Source organism: Berghia stephanieae, chromosome 1 (genome assembly GCF_034508935.2).
Source record: "Berghia stephanieae isolate SIO BIC M18660-M18661 chromosome 1, UCSD_Bste_1.3, whole genome shotgun sequence".
In the NCBI taxonomy this organism is placed as follows: domain Eukaryota; kingdom Metazoa; phylum Mollusca; class Gastropoda; order Nudibranchia; family Aeolidiidae; genus Berghia; species Berghia stephanieae.
Window position 1 is genome coordinate 19,240,506 of NC_088360.1, and position 19,115 is coordinate 19,259,620.

Below are 19,115 nucleotides of genomic sequence, written 5' to 3' on the forward strand. Positions count from 1 at the left end.
GGCCCAATCACTACTGGATGGATAGGGGAGTCAGAAAAAAAAAAACAAGCAGGAATCAATCCAAGTCCCTTTGTGTGTGACGTGAGGACTCTACCAATTGAGCTATCAGGACTGCCAGTGTGACCAATTCATTCCATTTTCTCTTCAACTAAAGAAATAAAGAAGAGACTGTTCCTGGCAACGGTAGAGTCGGTGCGGTGCTTCTATATGGAGCAGCGACATGGACTCTTACTAAAGCCCTTGAGAAGCAACTGGACGGCTGCTACACCCGTATGCTGCGGATGGCCCTCAATGTAAGCTGGAAAGAGCACATATCAAATGAAGAGCTCTACAGTGACCTCCCCCAGTGACCTCGAAGACCCAAAAGAGAAGACTGAGACTTGCAGTGCACTGCTGGAAACACAAGGAGGAAATTGCAAGCAGTCTTGTGCTATGGGAACCACCTGAGCGAACCAGAAGCAGAGGCAGGCAAAATAAAACCTACATTGACTGTCTGCTAGACGACACAGGAATGGACAACACCCGGGAGCTGCGCACACTTATGGAGGACAGGACAGAATGGCGAAGACTTGTGGCTCATGTTGGGCGCCCCAAGGGGCGGCCTAAGTAAGTAAGTAAGTAAGTTCTCTTCAACATTTCTTTTTCATTTAGTTGTTGGTTTGTTTTCTGCCACAGCTTAATGTTGCTAAATTTTTGTGGCCAAAGTTCTTTATAAATCTTTCGCAGAAAATGAATTGACGAAGATTTGGATTTTAGTTATGACTCTTCTGGTCATTCTCCATTATTTCTGAGCTGTTCATCAAAACTGCTTTAACATTTGATTTGAACACACAGACTTTTGTGCTAGTTGTAATGATGTTAGAATGAGTGGTCAAAGGGGGGACAAAAGACAAAGAACTAAAGCTTGTTTCTCTACTAAAATTCAGTCTTATCACGTATAATATCATGAAACTGTCTTCACCTTTTACATTTTATAAAATAAAAAAAAAGCAACTGTACTGGAAAGTGGTATAGCTTGAGGTCTAAAAATTATTCATTGCAATATCTCTTAACTCGTGCATATGTGTTTAGCATGAAAAGGATCATCTCATAATAACCTTACCCCACATCCGAGGATGTAAAAACTCGGCCCTTCACCCTTAACAACACAGGAATAGCAGGAGATACATTTGATGTCATTTAAATTTTCCACACTTAAGGAATCTCCATTTAATGTGAACATGTCTCTCTGATCTTCCTGGAAAGAAAAACACGAGCTTGAAATTAAAAAGGGAAACTATCAATTTACCTCCTCCTTCTCTCATCATCCCTTCCCCTCCAAACCACTCTACTTCTCCCATTAAAAAAAACCGACCCCCTTCTCCTCTTAAAAAAACTTCACTCCTTCTTTCATAAAACAAAAAAAACAAACAAAAACAAGTGAACTTTTCAACAAAATCAAAGAAGCCTTCTAATACACTCTCTAAGATTGTTTATCAGTGCTCTGTGAAAGAGAAAGTCAAAAAGTCTGAGCATTGTATTTGTTTGTTTTGGCAGCAAGTCCCCCTCCCTCCCTCCTCCTAGAAATAAACCTGACTTTGACAAATCCAACCCTAGTAAATTACCAGTCGTAACTTAAGACCCTAGGTTATCCAAAAAAAAAAAAACAACATTTTTTAATGGAGACAGTAAAGGTAACACTAAGAGTCTGGTGTGTTAGTTTTTCTGCCACTTAACCAGCATGTTTGTTTGATTTCAATCATTTTCAATCGAAGACTTCCCTCAGCTATGATATTGACACAGTGTCCTTACGAAATTTACAGAACACTTCTCCAGGAATGCCAACATTTACAATTGATAAATCGACTAACACTTTAAAGATACCCTTTGTTTTAGTTTTAAAACTCACTATCCAATCTAACCAATCATATCTAAATTATTTTTAAAAAATCCTTTTGTCAAAGTCTTAAAAATAAAGCACCCCCATTTCTTTAAAAACTTAAGTCAAAATAAAACCTCCTGGAAGGGGAATTTATTCCTGCGTATTGGACTTAGAACCCCATTGAAAATCCAACGTAAGAAATAATAATATAAATCAATCCTCCTGGCTAGTGGATAATAATAATAATAATAATAATAATAATAATAATAATAATAATAATAATAATAATAATAATAATAATAATAATAATAATAATAATAATAATAATAACAATAATAATAATAATAATAATAATAATAATAATAATAATAATAATAATAATAATAATAATAATAATAATAATAATAATAATAATAATAATAATAACAACAGTATCTCAGAACTCAACCTCTGTAATCAAACTTGTCTTATCTTATATGTCGAACTGAAACATATGGACATGATAAAACAATGGATTGAAATTAAAAAAAACAAAAACAAAATGAAAGCAAGTCTTAAAAAGGCTGGGCATACTTTGTATTTGTTAAGTATTTTACAAAACATATCGATACATAGTATGAATGATAACTGATACACACAAGAGTTGATAAATAAATAAATAATAGTATTCACTATAGTGAAAAAAATAATCAGGTATCAAGAAGCATCAAAACAGAAGTACTTCACATTCATAAAATATGATTAAGATCAAAACGTTAATAAACGTCCAGTATATAAATAAATGAATGTATACAAAAAATATTAACTACTATGAAATGTGACTTATCTTATTATAACCATTTATTGATGTGCACGTACCAGAATGAGTTCTTTAAACAAGGCATTAGGATCTGGTCTTCCTGGAGCTGCTCTTACTTGATCTGGGATCTAAAGTCATGAAGTAAAATGATTCACTTGTTTCGATTGGACAATATAAAATAAATAAATAAATAAATAAGTAAATAAATAAATAAATACGTAAATAACTAAATAAATAAATAAATAAATAAATAAGTAAATAAATAAATAAGTAAATAAATAAATTTCTTTTTTTTTTTTAATTGAAAAAAAGAAAAAAAAGAAACAAGTTAAAAAAAAAAAAAAATGGGCTGATTGTACCAATAATGCTTATTTACTAGATGTACATTAAAAAAAAAAAATCAATCAATCAATCCATATAGATTCCTCACCTTCCATTTCTCCAAACATTGTGTTCTTACATCTGACTGTCTTTGCTCATACAAGTCACTGGAGGAGAACAAGATAAATAATGAGGCCACATTTTTATAGAAATATTTAGTATTGGTTCTATGATTCTTCTGTTAATCGTGCTTGAGCGTTTGAAATTTCGCATGTACTGAAACAATAATTATCTAATTATCACCATCCACTTCCACGTTGTATATTTTGTCATGCTGGAATGAGATCCTTTTCTCATTTCGGACCCTCTATTTGAACGCCTTACCGCAGAGCATTCGTGAAAAAGAATCTTTGTCTATTTTTAAACGTTCGCTTAAAACATATTTGTTTCGATTTAGTAGATGGTATGAGAAGCAAGATAGGTTTGGTTTGTGTTGTGTGTTGTATTGTGTGTGTGTGTATGTGTGTGTGTGTGTGTGCTTGTGTGTGTGAATGAGTATGTTTCAGCCAAAGTAATTTGTAATTTAAGCGCTTAGAGTCTGGTGTCTCGGAGTTATAGCGCTATATAAGTTTTCAGCATTATTATTATTATTATCATTGTGACAATCATCACTGTTATCATTATTATTATTATCATCATTATCATTATTATTCTTCTTATTATTATTATTATCATTATTATTTTCATTATCATCATCAATTTATAGATGATAGTAAAGACAAACAAGAAGGTCTCTCTAAAACGCTTAAACACAAAACTGAATCACTTCAGAGGACTTCTCATAGTTTCTGTTGAAATATAAACTGTAATCAACATATTCTTAGATATACTAAAAGAAAAATAATTAAATAAATAAAAGAAGACAAAATACGTTAATTCATAAATAGAATTTACTGAAATCCCCAAAGAAAGAAAGAAATTTGAAATTTCACTGATCAGATGTTACATTAGTACAGAAGATTTGTGGCATTTAGTAGAAAATAGAAGGAACATACGTTTGTAAGTGGAAGGAAGTGTTGATGATAAATAAAATTTGAAGGGTATGTTCTACCTGTTTGAAGTAAAGACTTGAATCTTTTTCAGATGTATAGCCTGATTCTTTGCAAAGCTGCACGAAAATAGAAAGCAAAAAACAAACAGATGGTGGTGTTAATATTCAACATAAACATTAGTGACAAATTTATACAACTTTTCAATGGTCTTACATAAAAGTTAAATTTGAACATACAAAAATCGCATGGGCTCTGTCTTTCCAAATGTCATTATTTTCTTTCTTGTATTCACAACACGTTTGTCTAACACATCGAGAGCAGCATCTTATAATAAACCAGTCTTAAAATCACGTATCACTTCTTGTACAGCAAAGATAGCAATTCTTCACTTTTGTTGGGCCTAGCAGCATCGATTTAGCTAAAGGGGAATAATTTTATAACATTAATTCAAGATTTTCTTCTTGACCATATTTATTTCAAAGAACCGTATAGAGTAATTATATACTTTGGAATATGACTTCTGCAGGTTTAAAATTTAATGAAAGCTTAGTTTGCAATTTAACCAAAATAAAAATGTGTCTCACGAGTGAGATAATTACTCTCTTTGGTTCTTTGAAATAAATATGGTCAACAAGAAAATCTTCAATTCATAGATATCTTAAATATGTGGAGTTAGATTTAAGGTGTTCAATTAAATATCACCTCCCTCTATTTTAAATTTAAATTTGACCAAATCTGTTATGTGATTATATTGAAGGAAACAAGAATCCTTTTTAAAAAAAATTGTAACTTAATGCCTGATAAAGTTAAAAGGTCATTTCCGAATTATTTCTTTATTGTCACCTTTCATTTGAGTTGACCATGTAGGCAAAAAAGGGTTCATTGTTGGTAAGAGTTTGGAATGGCACAATATGAAGCAGATCTGTAGTTGACATAGCAGAGAGATGTTTACAAAGGTCAAGGTTGATTGAATGCATGTATTGGACAACAGGCTCTTTCCCCACCTTGAGGGACTTGCATACAATATACCTGAAAGGATAACAAAAAACGGGGAGAGGGAGGAAAATAATATAAATGGAGGATGAGATGGTCGAGTGGATAAGCATTGCACTATCACCCAAGGATACTAGGTTGGACTCCATCTTTAGGCATGAGTAAAAATGTTCATTAAAAAATATTTTAGGTAATATCATATCATTAGAAATTCAAATTATTTTCTTATGAGGAGAATTGCACAATTAAAAAAAAAGTATAATCTAAGTGCAAATGACATTGGTCTACATCAAAAATGATTGAGACAACCAATATACTACCTTATCCAAGGAAAACAACATTTGAGAAAAAGTAAACCACTAACCTAGCTGTTTCAATTGGAAAAGATTTAGCTTATCCCTACCTTTCTGAGTTGGCAGGACGGCTGGTGACAGGTTTGAAGATAGCAGTTTGTTCAAATATCATGTTCATTAAATAAACTAGGCCAACACTAAAAGGTGTGAATAAATCAAACAGTTTGCACACAAAATGTCCCCCTGAAATAACATAAAGAAAACTTCTAAAATATCTAAAAGGAAAATGGTCTTTACAAAAAGAAAATAAATGCCTTATCATCAAGTTCAGTTCACGTATCCAAATGTTGCCATAGCTGAGTTTGATCTCAATTCTGCAAATATTTTTAACTATCTAGCTTTAAACCTGATGATAAATAGGCAATACGTCTCTTTAGATCTGAAAAAACTAAGGATATATGAAAAGAAAATAGTCATCCTACCATGTAACTTTAATAATTCAAGGCATTGTCCTACTAAAAGGGCAATCTTCGGTTCTGTTCCAAATATGGATCTCACTTTAAATTTTATATAATTACACAAACTAATTCACAAACCCTATAATTTCTATTTCTAATAAAATATACATGTGCATGAAAGTGTCGGGACAAACCAAATTCAACCAGAAAATTACCTGTTCTAATGATGGAAATGGCCACCAGAAACTGACACAAGTACAACTGTTTGGAAAGGATCTCTTGAATGTTTTCCTGGCCTTCAACAGAAAATCCCTAATGACAAAACAAAACAGCCTCATCACAAAGCAAACTTTAAAAAGTACATTATAATACATAATCCATAAAAATAAAAACTGTAATTCAATTCAAGAGACCCACAGCCTCAAACCAATATTATATTGGGATGGATGTCATGTTTAAAATTGAAATTCAAACAAAACAAAAGATTTGCATCAAAACAAATATTTTTCATTGACAGAGAGTTAGTTCTGTATTCCTAACTTCCAATAGCGTTAAATTGCATAATTCTTTATAATTTTTAATTTAAACTCAATTTTCTTCATCCAAATCATTTCGGCATAATATCAGACTATTGCAATGGCTGAAAATTAAGGACTAAAGGTTAGAAAGTGACTATGCATGTTTTTCCTTCATCAAGATATATCAATGATATCATTGAAAAAAGAAGTGGAATAAGTTATAAGCGTACAACGTTCAAGAAGAAATTCTTAAAAGTTAAAACTGATAATTTTAAAAATTACGAACACCATCAGCCATGACAAAATGAACCCCTTTGTCATCTGTACTGTCTAGGACAAATTTGATGAATTCCGCTTGATTCTTTGGATTGAATATGTCGCCATCTCCCTCCAAGCCACCAACACCTGGATATAAAGAATTTAAAACTGTCAATAATAAAAGATCACTCAATCAGAACATACAAACCGAAATGACACAAATTAAAGAGTAATGGTGGTGCTGAAAAATTAAGCTTAGAATTTAAAAAAAAAAAAAATGGAAACAAATTGATTTCATGAGAAGGATAATAAAAACAAATTGAAGCAGTCGTGCACAAGGTGTTGTTAACTACTAAGAAAATTACCAAAAACAATTTCAGGAATACTTAAATGTGTGAATAATAACGAAACACTGAAAACGAAGCACATCCTATTCATAAAGTCTACTTACTTGTTCTTTTGATTTGAGACTAATTGGAATGCTAATTTTTATTTCATTATAGTTTATTTGATATTTACAACAACAACAACAACAAAATATATTTTTAAAATTTTTAAAATAATCATTTTTTTTTTAATTAAAAAAAAAAGAAGAGAAAAAACAACAACAAAACAAAAATAATATCTTATTTCTTTACAGACCGTAATGGGGTTCAAACATTTCAGGAGGCCCAGCAAAGAAATCCTCTAGTTTGAAATCATTGGAGCCTTTAAGAGTCATCCCAAATCCTTTGGCTTCTCCCTTTTTTCTCCAAAGAACATATTCACTGAATCCACCTGGTCCAGCACAGATGTCAGCAAAGTAAAGGAGCTCATTAGGCTCTATCAGGGAATGCTGGGGAAGAATTTGAAAATATGAATATCAGCCCTCTTTGGATCACTGTGAAAAAACCTAGTATAGCTTTCATGCTTTTGTTTCAGTTTTATTTTTCTATAAAATATATTTTTTAATCGAAAAGGAAATAAAACAAATTTAAAAAATAAATTACATTAGTAAATAACTGAAACAAATTGAAAACATAATTGAACTACCAAAAAAAAACAAAAAACACACAATGCATAAACGGTAATATCTATCTTTGACATTACTGATTTTTATCTTGTTTGTTAAGAATTCAGCAAATAATTGGATGTTTAGTTACACATAGTAACACTCACTCCTGATGGTGTCTTGGGATTTGTGAACATGAAATCCAGCACTTCATCCATATTCGCCATCTTCATGGCAGCTCTGAAAAAAAATTTAGAAAGCCAAAACCATTCTGATAAGAAAACAATGCGTGCTTAAGGGTTGAGTTCAGTGAAATAAAACCTAATTTTGCATTATGAATGATATTTAAAACTATTGAAAATTATTGACATATTGTGATTTGATTTCACTATATATTTAGAGAAACCAATATTAACACACGTGACATTGATGCACTGATACCTGTTGAGGAAGAATGCACCTCTTATTGTTTCATAAGGGTTGGACCTTGTGCGGGCTCTCCTCATCTCTTCTGGTTCCAGTTGATCAAAGACATTCTGCAGACAAAAGCATAATTGATAATCGTTGAATTACATAAAGCAAACATTCCCAATGGTGGCAACAAGAGAAGCACGAAAATTATATTTTTTTAAAAAGGTAAAAAAACAAGAGCATCAGAGCAAGACTCTCCCTTCATTAAAATCAAGCATTTAAAGGATGATCAATAGCCACAGGTGGAAAATGTAATGGGAATGTATTGGGAACATATCACTTTGGTTGAAGTCAAACTAATAAATTAAACCAAGAATTATCATTAAGAACTCTAAGGTTACTGAACAGTAACAACATCAAGAAAAATTCAATTTTATAATGATCAATTCTTTAAAAAAAAAAAGGTTTTAAAATTGTTCTATACAGCCCATGTTTGCCAATGAGTATAGAATTACTCTAAAATTATATAGCTATTTTTCACATATTGATATACTAGTAACTTGCAAACCTTTTTAAAATCAAGGGTAATTTTACCACCCGTTGACTCAAATTTAGAAAATCTGCTGGGGTATAATGATCAATCATTAACATGGCGTTGGGAGTTGCCATCTGGCTGCCCTGTTGCCAGATTCATTTGTGTGCACCTAAAGACTTTATAACCAGGTTTGTCTCGATCTATGTTAATTTTCATAATACAGAGGTATAATAATTAAAATAGATGAGTGCCTGTTTGTAATAGCCGTTATTTCGCAGCAAACATTGTGGGCTCTCCGCTTGTATAAATAAATATGTAATTCTTGTTTAAAACTATTGATGGACAAAAGGCCCAACAACAAAGCCTCAAAATGATAAATACCCTCAATACTTGAAGCATTTTAAAGTTTTGAAAACTGTTGAGACTAAACTGTTGAATACTAAAGCAGTCCCAGGCTTATAAGTGAGAACACACCAACAATTGAAGTCGCCACAAATTCCCCCTCGTGGATCTTTACCTTGCAGTGGTGAGGGGGCTTGAGGCACACGGGAGGGCAAAGGTGTAAATCCCGGTCGACCGTCACGAGACCATCCCGGGTATCGAGCCAACGAGCCACATGAGCTGCTCGCCCCGGTGTGTGACTAAATTTGATCCAAACCCGGTGCCCGAATAGCAGCCCTATCCCGGGCGCCACACTATTATCCTTATGTCGAGTCCCAATCAGTCCCGTCAATGGCGAAGCAGTTTGCCGTCTAGCCAAATAATACCGCGTTCGTGTCGCCAGGGTCGTCGGCACGTCCAAGAAAAAAGCAAACGTCCCATGCATCAATCGATTCGCGGCCTGCCGATCGGAAAATGCGACGGCGGGGATGGCGAACTGATGCACATATTGTCCCTGAACGTCGAGAGCCAGAGTATGGCAAAAAATGAGCTTTTATCAAAGCTATTGGCCGTTCACTGCGTAGATATCCTCCTGTTACAGGACACCCACCTTTATTCAGGCGCGCAATCTTCCCGATTCCAGATCCCAGGCTATAGGTGGTCCAACGCGAGGACACTTCGAGGCTCAAAGGAGGGGTTAGCGTTTACGCTAAAGAGTCATCGAAGGTAAGGGTCATTGAGAGCGTAACGGACAGCAATGGGGTGAACCGAATTTCCGTGGAAGTAGGTGGACTGTGTTTGCATAATATTTACAAACCACCTGAGCGACTTGGACTACACCACCGGTACCGGTGGTCAGCCATCCTTCCATCTGTCTGGGAGACTTTAACAGCCACCATCACGAATGGGGCTACCGAGACTGCAACGAGGCAGGAAGACAACTCCGCTCATGGATGGACTGTAATGATCTACACCTAGTGTACGATCCTACAGCCAAGGGTACCTTCCAGGGTACCCGCCATAAGAAGGAGTATACTCCAGACCTCACCCTCGTAACGAAAGGTGCGAACGGTGAACCGCTGCAGGTGAAGCGGACAGTCCTCGGGGACTTTCCGCATAGCCAGCACAGGCCGGTTCTTGTCACAGCTGGGGTGACAATACCGAGGGTGCAGTCTCTCCCACTTTGCAGATGGAATTTCAGGAAGGCTGACTGGGAGGAATTCAGTTCCTATATCGAGCAGGTCTGCCCTGCCATTCCTCCCAAGTCTAAGAATATAACCAGATTTAGTAGGCTACTGGTTAAGAGCGCTCAACGCTCTATTCCACGGGGCAAACGGAAATTCTACACCCCTTGCTGGACAGCAGAGTCGGAAGAGCTGTACCGAGAGTACCAGCAGACCCAGTCCCAGGACGCAGCCGATAGACTACTTCAGTCTCTGGCAGAGGGAAGGAAGCAACGGTGGCAGGAGAGCGTGGAAAGTCTCGACTTAACACACTCCAGCCGCCACACTTGGCGTTTGATAAAGAAATTGGACCCAGATCGGAATTTCGCGAAGGCTGCACCAGAATGCGAGGCAGACACAATTGCCAAGAACATTAAGAACCGTAGTAAGTGGGTCCCTAATCAGGCTTTTGAGCGCGGTGTCCGCAAGGCGTACCGTACGATTATGGACTCGCTACCTGCGGAGGAGTCGGACTGGACGGCCCCGTTCAGTCCCCGAGAAGTGGGTGCAGCCATTAGCGAAGTGAAGAACGGCAAAGCAGCAGGGATAGATGGTGTATATCCCGATATGGTGACGCATCTGGGCCCCAGGGCACGGGCCTGGCTAGCAGAGGCAATGTCTGACATCCTTGCAAAAGGAAAGCTTCCACAAGTGTGGAAGCATGCGAAGATAGTTGCCATCCTGAAGCCAGGGAAGCCGGCGAAGGAGGCAGACAGTTACAGACCCATATCGCTGCTGAGCTGTCTTTACAAATTGTTGGAGCGTGTTCTATTCAACCGATGGGGGCCGGTCCTAGACGCTGCCCTGCCACCTGAGCAGGCAGGCTTCAGGGAAGGGAGGTGCACTACGGAGTAGGTCATTGCCCTTACAGAGCATATTGAGCACGGGTTCGAGAGAAAACAGCAAACAGGTGCTGTGTTTATAGACCTATCAGCGGCGTACGATTCGGTCTGGTCGATGGGTTAATGCTCAAACTTGCAAAAATCATAAGGTGCAAAAAGACCTTGAAGCTGTTCTCTTCGATCTTAGGGGAAAGGCAATTCCACGTCGCGCTAGGAGACGTCACGAGCAAAGTAAGGAAATTGAAGAATGGGGTCCCTCAGGGGTCGGTACTTGCGCCAATGTTGTTTAACGTTTACATTAGCGATATGCCGAACACTTCCTCCCTGAGGCTGGGATACGCAGACGACTGGGCACTCGTTACTCAGAGTAAAGTGTGGACCCGTCTCGAGAGCGTATTCATCGAGGACGTCACCAGACTCAAATTCTACTTTGACAAGTGGTACCTGAAGATGAACACTTCAAAGACCGTGGCCACTGCATTCCACTTATGCAGTGGTTGGCACACCCGTAAACTGAATGTCCTAGTCGGGGACCAGCCACTCCCATATGAGCCGCGTCCAAAATATTTAGGGTGACGTTGGATCGCAGCCTTACCTATCGGGTTCATCTCGAAGGGGTTGCCCGGAAGATAGAGAAACGCAACAGTCTTCTGAGGAAGCTGGCGGGATCGACTTGGGGCGCTAGCCAAGCGCTCCTGAGAACATCCGCCCTGGCACTATGCTATTCCACCGCGGAGTATTGCGCTCCAGTGTGGGGTAGAAGCAGAAACGTTGAGAAGGTGGATGTAAAACTTCGCAAGTCGATGCACATAGTGTCGGGAACGCAAGCAACAACCCCTAGAGAATGGGGCCTGATAATGGCAGCGATCCAGCCCCCCGATGTCCGGAGGGAGACCATTACGGGAAACTGGCTGAGTAAGATCAAAGAGAGAGGGAATGGGGATACCCCTCTCATGCGCATAATGAACGGTGCCCCCGTTTCGAGCCGAAATAAGTCCCGGCAACCCTTGTACGCAGAATCCCTGACTACGGACAGAGCTGTACATACGAGATGGAAGTCGGTTTGGACGAATTCAATCCCTCGTGGAGGCGGGGACCTACACTCCTCTAAGCTTGGTGAGAAGTTGCCAGGCTTTGATACCAGTAAGAGGAGACACTGGGTAGCTGCGAATCGGCTTCGGTCGAGGAGCTGCCTAACGGCCGGTGCGTTACATCAGTGGGGTCTAACTTCCTGTCCAATATGTCCACGCTGTGGGCAAGAACCCGAAACGGCAGAGCATCTAGTCGAAAGGTGTGTTGTGACGATGCTACCAGGCGGGTTCGCGACGGTGCACGAATGCGGACCGGACTTTGCTGATTGGGTCGATCGTCATAACATAATAGTGTGGACCATAAGAAGCTGCTGCCACAAATTAATAGAGGGATAATATTAACTTTTAGTAAATATTTCCAATTCAGAACGACCATTTTGAAAGCCAAAGTGAGGTTATAAAAAAATGAAAAGTAATCAGATATTGATAAATATATGTGATGGGAAAAAAAAAAAAGAAGAAAAATATGAATTGGATTTTGATGCATACTTTGCCATTGAGAACAAGCGTCAAGGTCTCTTCTGAGCAGAAATCTGTTTCATCATCTATTTCTCTCTTTTTCTGAAAATAAAAGAAATAATAAAAATAAGGAAAAAAACATTACTAGAAGAAAAAAATAACAAGATACGAAATCCAAAAAAAAATTCAATTTTAAATGTGTCTACTGCTAACTTGCTAAAGGTGAGGGCAGCAGGTATTTAAAAGGATTAAGATTGAAAAATAAATAGATGAAGAAGATACAGTTATTTATTACAAGAAAAAAAAAATCTGAGGTTTTTTACAGTAGTCGGAAACTAAAGTAAAAAAAAAGGAAATTAGTAGTGAAAAATGAGTGGACTCAGTGCCTCCATTTGTTTAAAGAAGTAATTGCTTATATCACATCACAGCGTCATTTATTCTGTGCAAGACAAAGGATGCCAACTCAAGGAAGTGAAGATTCGAATATGTTTCACTGCTATCTTCTCCTTAACATTGTGTTTCTGACATTTTTTTTTCATTGCTTGTTTCACATCAAGATGAAAATAATATTTTTCTATATTTAGTTGACTATAAATATGTCAAAACTTACTGGACCAGTGACTTTCCATGACATCATTTCATCCAAGCAGGGAATGTCCTCTGTATACGGGGGCAGCCAGTCTACCTCTTCATCAATTTGTACCTTATGATAGATATTGCGAACACATAAACTGAAGTCCTGTTCAACTCAACCCTGACATCAATTATTAGCAAAAAAACATATATATTGAACTTTATTTTGACAAAAGCACATAGTTGGATGACAACAACATAGTCTTTGAGAGCCATTAAGCCCTTGGAGCTGGAGTTTATCTCGGTTTCTATAGCGTGAAATGGACAATAGCATTTGCTAGCTACCCTTTTGATAGGACACTAGTCTATCGCAAAGTACTTTCCACAAGAACTAACAAACCAAGCTACCCAATCACTGCTGGGTGGACAGGAGAGGATGTTAAAAAATCTAGACTTCATCCAGAATCGATCTCGGCTCCTTTGTGTGTGAAGCAAATGCTCTACCAACTGAGCTATCAGGACAACCATGACAACATAAGAGAAATCAAAGAATGCAACCATGTAATTAAAAAAAAAGGAAAAAAAAAAAAAAGAAGGAAAATATCAACAGCTTACTTCTTCTATTTCAAAGTTCCAATTGACATCTGATGGTTCAAAACCGGACACAACCATACCAAGACCACGTCGCCCTCTTTGTTGAGAGGCCTCCACTATTTCAGTCCGCCCCTGACCGTGCTTACCCAAACCCTCTCCCACTTTATGACCCATCTTGGCCTGTGATGGAGAGATAAAAAGTGATAAAATTCATAATTGATTAAAATAGCTTTTTTTGTGCGTTTATATGCATTGATGTGTATGTATATAATTCACTGCTTTTTCATTAACTACCTATTTCATCAAAAACACTTGTTTATGTAATGTCATTGAAAAGACAACCTTGGAAAATGATAAGTCAACTTTACACATATTCACTTTATCTGTAAATTAATCAGAATTTTGCAGAGCAGCACCATCCTAATATAATTACTTGTTCAGTATATAAGAGAGGTACAAATGTTTAAGATGGAAAGTTAGGAGAAAAGCAATGGAATGGCTGACATTCAGTAAGAAAGGAAATGCTACTTCATCTAAGAGAATAAACTTCACCATCATTTTCTTGGCTGCATCAGACATATCTATCGAAGAAGATGCTTTCTTTTTCAGAAAATCACCAGGCTCATAGCTGTCTTGGCCATTTCCATCCCCTTGTGCCGACATTCCGTACGGTCTTTTCTTGCCTCTTGATTCACTCTGGTTGAACGATGGACGTATTTCTTCCTCGCTGTCACTTTCTGATAATGATGAAAATTATGAGATACAATGAAGAGGGTGAATGATCCAAATAATTGTTACATTCATTCTATATTCATTATACAAAGAAAAAAAAGTAAGCAATTGACTTATCTATTCATAACATAACAAAAATTTCGAAATGTAGCTAGTGATGTTATAAAAACTACAACTTTTGATAGAATGTGACAAAATTGATGCGAGTTGCACCAAAGAAAGCTGCTGTAAAAAATAATGCAATGGTGGCATTGTGCTAGTGTTAATAAATAAATCTTTTAAAAAAAATTCTCCGTTTTCCCAATTTCTCATCAGAATCTGCCTAGAGGGTGAAACCAGACAACTTAATTTAACCGACTTGTTTTAGGTGTGAATGACTACAAGAACAAGGCTGTCATCATCCCCCCCCCCCCCCTCTTTCTCTTTCTCTCTCTCTCTCTCTCTTATACACACACAAATACACTCTAATAGTTTTCTCTCCTCTCACATCATGCATGGTATAAAAACTTTGATAATTCAGATATAACTTTATACTTCACAAAAGAAATGAGGGTATTTTATCGGGATTCGGATTTTGGCAAATACCATTATCAGAAGAATCCCAGGAATACACAACATTCCTCACACCCTTTGGGCGGTACTGTATGAACAGACTGCCTTTTGGTATTTCGTCGGCCTCTGAAGTTTTCCAGCACCCCATGACCGAAATACTTCACGATCAAGAAGGAGTAGTGTGCCACATTGATGACATCATCATCCACGCTCCAGATCAAGCCACTCACGACAAGCGGGTGCGAAAGACTAAGAAACTTCTTCAAGACGCAGGTCTCACCTTAAATGAAAAATGTTCCTTCTCCAAGAACTCATTGAAATTTCTTGGCCACATCATCGATGATTCAGGGGTCAGAGTCGACCCAGACAAAATCCATACCGTAACAAATCTCCCACCACCTCAAAATGTTGCAGAATTACAAAGATTTCTCGGCATGGTGAATCAGATTGCAAAGTTTGCCCCTGGACTAGTAGCCATGACAACCCCACTGCGCTCACTCCTCATAAAAGATCACGATTGGATTTGGGGGGACTCCCAGGAAAATGCTTTCAAAACCATAAAGCAACAACTGACCACCGCCCCGGTGCTAGCACACTATTCTCCAAATCTGAAAACGATCATCGCGGCTGATGCATCAACGGAAGGAATCGGAGCAGTCCTCATCCAGGTCCAGATAGATGGTTCCAGAAAACCGGTGTGCTACATATCTCGCACCTTGACCGAAACTGAACAGCGGTATGCAGTCATCGAATTGGAAACCTTAGCTGGAAGTCTTAGCTGCAATATGGGCTTCTGAAAGACTCAGCGAATATGTTCAAGGTCTTCAGTACACCATAGAGACTGACCACAAACCCCTCGTGCCCCTCTTAATGTCTAAAGAGCTCTCTAAATTACCTCCACGGATTCTACGGTTTCGTCTTCGACTTGCCAAATTTGATATTGAAGTTGTTCATGTCTCGGGCAAAGACCAGATTATTGCTGATACTCTTTCCAGAGCACCAACAAGTGTGCCTAGCATAGCAGACGTCTGTTTCAACAGAGAGGTTCAAGCCATGGGAGAACAAGCCTTTAACTCACTCCCAGCAAGTTTCCACAAAATGACTGAAATCATAAGTCATCAAAAGGCTGATCCAGTGATTGCAGAAGTCCAACAGTTTTGCAGCACCAGCTGGCCAGGTTATATGCCTGCCAACACACTCCTAAAACAATATTGGCACAATGCAAAGCCCTTGCCCAAAGCGCTGTCTGGTGGCCCAACATTTCCAGTGAAATCAAAGACATGATTAAAAAGTTTAGAGTTTGCGCTAAACTGAGACCGGATGTCAGGGAACCACTTCTTCCTTCCTCTTTCCCAGATCGACCCTGGTCAAGAGTGGCTGCAGATTTGTTCTACCTTAAACGCAAGACATACCTGTCTGTAACAGACTATTGAAATAAGAATTTTAGAAGAGCAGGCTAGTTCATGTGTGGTCAACAAGTTAAAGTCCATCTTAGCAACGCACGGCATACCTGATGTCATTGTCTCGGACAACGGCCCTCAGTTTTTAAGCTCACAATTCCAGGAATTTGCACGCGACTATGGGTTCACGCACATAACGAGCTCACCCTGATATCCTCAAAGTAACGGCATGATCGAGAGAGCAATCCAAACCCTGAAAACATGTTGAAAAAGGCATTACTGAATTACAGAGCAACTCCTCTCTTCAACGAATTCTCACCAAGTGAGCTCCTGATGGGAAGAAGACTACAGACAAAGTTGCCCATCCTGAAACAAAAATTACATCCACAACTATTGGACCAAGACGTGCTCATAGAAAGAGAGGATAGACACAGGGAAAACATGTGTAGACAATACAACACACGTCACCTCGCCAGGAAATCCCAACCAGAACTTCACCCTGGAGACGAAGTATTCATAAAAGTTTTGGGACGAAATGCAAAGGTTATCAGGCAACACCCCAACCCTAGGTCATACATCCTTCAGCCTGATAACAACAATTTGCCCATTCCCAGAAACATCAAATCTCTTGTACCCACTGCAACTTCCAATACTCAGGGACTCGAGCAAGATCCCCATATCCTACCAGTTCAAACAGCAGGCGAGCCCTCACCCGGACTTCCATCGCAACTATCGACCCCCCAGGCTGACACTCGCACTAGCAGCTTTGGGAGAACCATCAAGTCACCAAAGAGGCTTGATTTGTAAAACAAACCAAACCATTTGAGGACATCTTACAGGCGAAGAGATGATCCTTAATTATATGTATTTTTTTTTTCTTTTCCGTTCTTCTTTTTGATATGGACATCTCACAGGAGCTGAGATGGTCCTCGATTATATATATATATATATATATATATATAAACATTTGAAATATAATTAAGATAGTTTGACTTCTACAACGTTGTTATCGAGCGTTGCTCTCATCAGGAAGTTCACTTCCTGATGAGAGCAACGCTCGATAACAACGTTGTAGAAGTCAAACTATCTTAATTATATTTCAAATGTTTATAAATAGCTCCTTTTATACTAAAGTTGAGCACTATTATTTCATGGTTTTTGTTTTATAATTCATATATATATATATATATATATATAATATAATATATATATATATATATATATATATATATATATATATATATATATTTTTTTTTTTTTTCTTTCTCGTTCATTTTCCATTGATTTGAAATTCACGACCTTATGGCCTCGGGTCCACAAATGACATGATTCACACTAACAATTTAGGATGGAAGACAGGGACTTTATAAAACAGTTAGGAACTTTACACAAGTGTTGGGGATTTATCGGAATTGATTAAGAATGTTTTCGTGATCGACAGGGATAATGGGATAATAGGGAATAACACCTCCAAAAGAGGGGAGATGTGGCATACACAGTAACACGAACGATAACTCTTAATAACTAACGGGATCTAGGAGTAGGAGAACTAAAGGGTAAGTCAACAAATGTTATTTGTTGAGTGCGACAGTAACGGTACCGATGCACATATGCCTCTGCTTTTCAACTGAGGAGACACTGGCAGAACTGGGTTGCGGCAAATCGACAGAGATCAAGAACATGCCTAAACTAACGGCAACGGCAGAAACACTTCATCAGTAGGGACTTTCCACCTAGACTCATGTTCATGTATGATGTCACGAGCCAACCGGCGAGTTCGGGACTGTATATGCTAGAATGATATATTATTATTATGATATATGCGGCGCGGCAACGAATTTACCGCCTGGGGATAGGCCAAAATTTTGTGTGGGACAATATTAGTATTAGATTAGAAGCTGCTGCCCTCGTACTGGTAGTTGGTAGAAGTGTAGAAGTATAAGTAGAGGCCTAGAGTCTAGTCTAGAGTTACAGTTACAGTCGGCAGTCTACCGTAGAGCGTAGACCATTCATATACCTGGATACCTCTGTATAGAGCTTTTAGACTTGGTGTAGTCTCCTTCGCTCCTCCTCATCTATTAATGATTGGACCAATTTTTATAATTGAACTTGTTTCCTAGGGTGTTGCTTATCTCCAACTCTGCTTTGAATTTATTCAAATTTTTTGCTGATACTGTGGTTTCTTGTAGTTTATTCCAGTTATTTACAATTCTAGATGAAAAAAAGTTCCTTCTTTCATTTGTTTTAAAACGTTCTTTTTTCAGTTTCTTGCTGTTTCCTCGTGTCTGAATGTTCTTGTTTGGTTTAAGGAATCCTGCCTCTACCCTGTCTATTCCCTTTACTATTTTATATGTTTGGATCATATCTCCCCTTCTTCTCCTGTAATCTAAAGTCGGGAGATTTAATTCTTTCAATCTCTCACAGTATGTTTTGTCTTTCAGGTGTGTGATAAGTTTTGTTGCTCTCCTTTGCACTCTTTCCAAACAGTCTTTGTCTCCCTCAAACTTCGGATACCATATGCAGTTAGCATATTCCAGCTTTGATCTAACCATAGTCTTGTAGATGGTAGTCATGTGTTTTGTTTTCAGATTCTTGAAATTTCTTTTCACTATTCCGAGTGTTTTACTAGCCTTAGATTGAACATCTTTAATTTGCTTCTTGAAGTTTAGCTTCCTATCAATAAATACTCCTAGGTCTTTTTCCCCATTGGATTTCTGCAGGGGTTTTTCTTTCATTATATAGTTTGCTTCTCTGTTGTTTTTTCCTAGGTGAAGAACT

At 37.9% G+C, this 19,115-nt stretch overlaps 1 protein-coding gene across 2 annotated transcripts in view; it reads right to left on the reverse strand.

Annotated features, from left to right (window-relative positions):
* The window catches only part of LOC144970012 (cap-specific mRNA (nucleoside-2'-O-)-methyltransferase 1-like), a 425,811-nt gene that overhangs the window by 9,836 nt on the left and 396,860 nt on the right, over positions 1-19,115 (reverse strand). For both annotated transcript variants that reach the window (XM_078909181.1, XM_078909170.1), the window contains exons 2-16: positions 14,206-14,390; positions 13,675-13,833; positions 13,097-13,189; positions 12,517-12,588; positions 7,986-8,080; positions 7,712-7,784; positions 7,196-7,388; positions 6,582-6,700; positions 5,993-6,089; positions 5,430-5,562; positions 4,877-5,062; positions 4,093-4,149; positions 3,091-3,148; positions 2,720-2,788; positions 1,103-1,237 (exon numbers count right to left, since the gene is read on the reverse strand). In XM_078909181.1, the coding sequence (XP_078765307.1) occupies positions 1,103-1,237; positions 2,720-2,788; positions 3,091-3,148; positions 4,093-4,149; positions 4,877-5,062; positions 5,430-5,562; positions 5,993-6,089; positions 6,582-6,700; positions 7,196-7,388; positions 7,712-7,784; positions 7,986-8,080; positions 12,517-12,588; positions 13,097-13,189; positions 13,675-13,833; positions 14,206-14,316 (1,650 nt within the window). In that variant the 5' untranslated portion in view covers positions 14,317-14,390. The remainder of the gene's footprint in view (positions 1-1,102; positions 1,238-2,719; positions 2,789-3,090; positions 3,149-4,092; positions 4,150-4,876; positions 5,063-5,429; positions 5,563-5,992; positions 6,090-6,581; positions 6,701-7,195; positions 7,389-7,711; positions 7,785-7,985; positions 8,081-12,516; positions 12,589-13,096; positions 13,190-13,674; positions 13,834-14,205; positions 14,391-19,115) is intronic.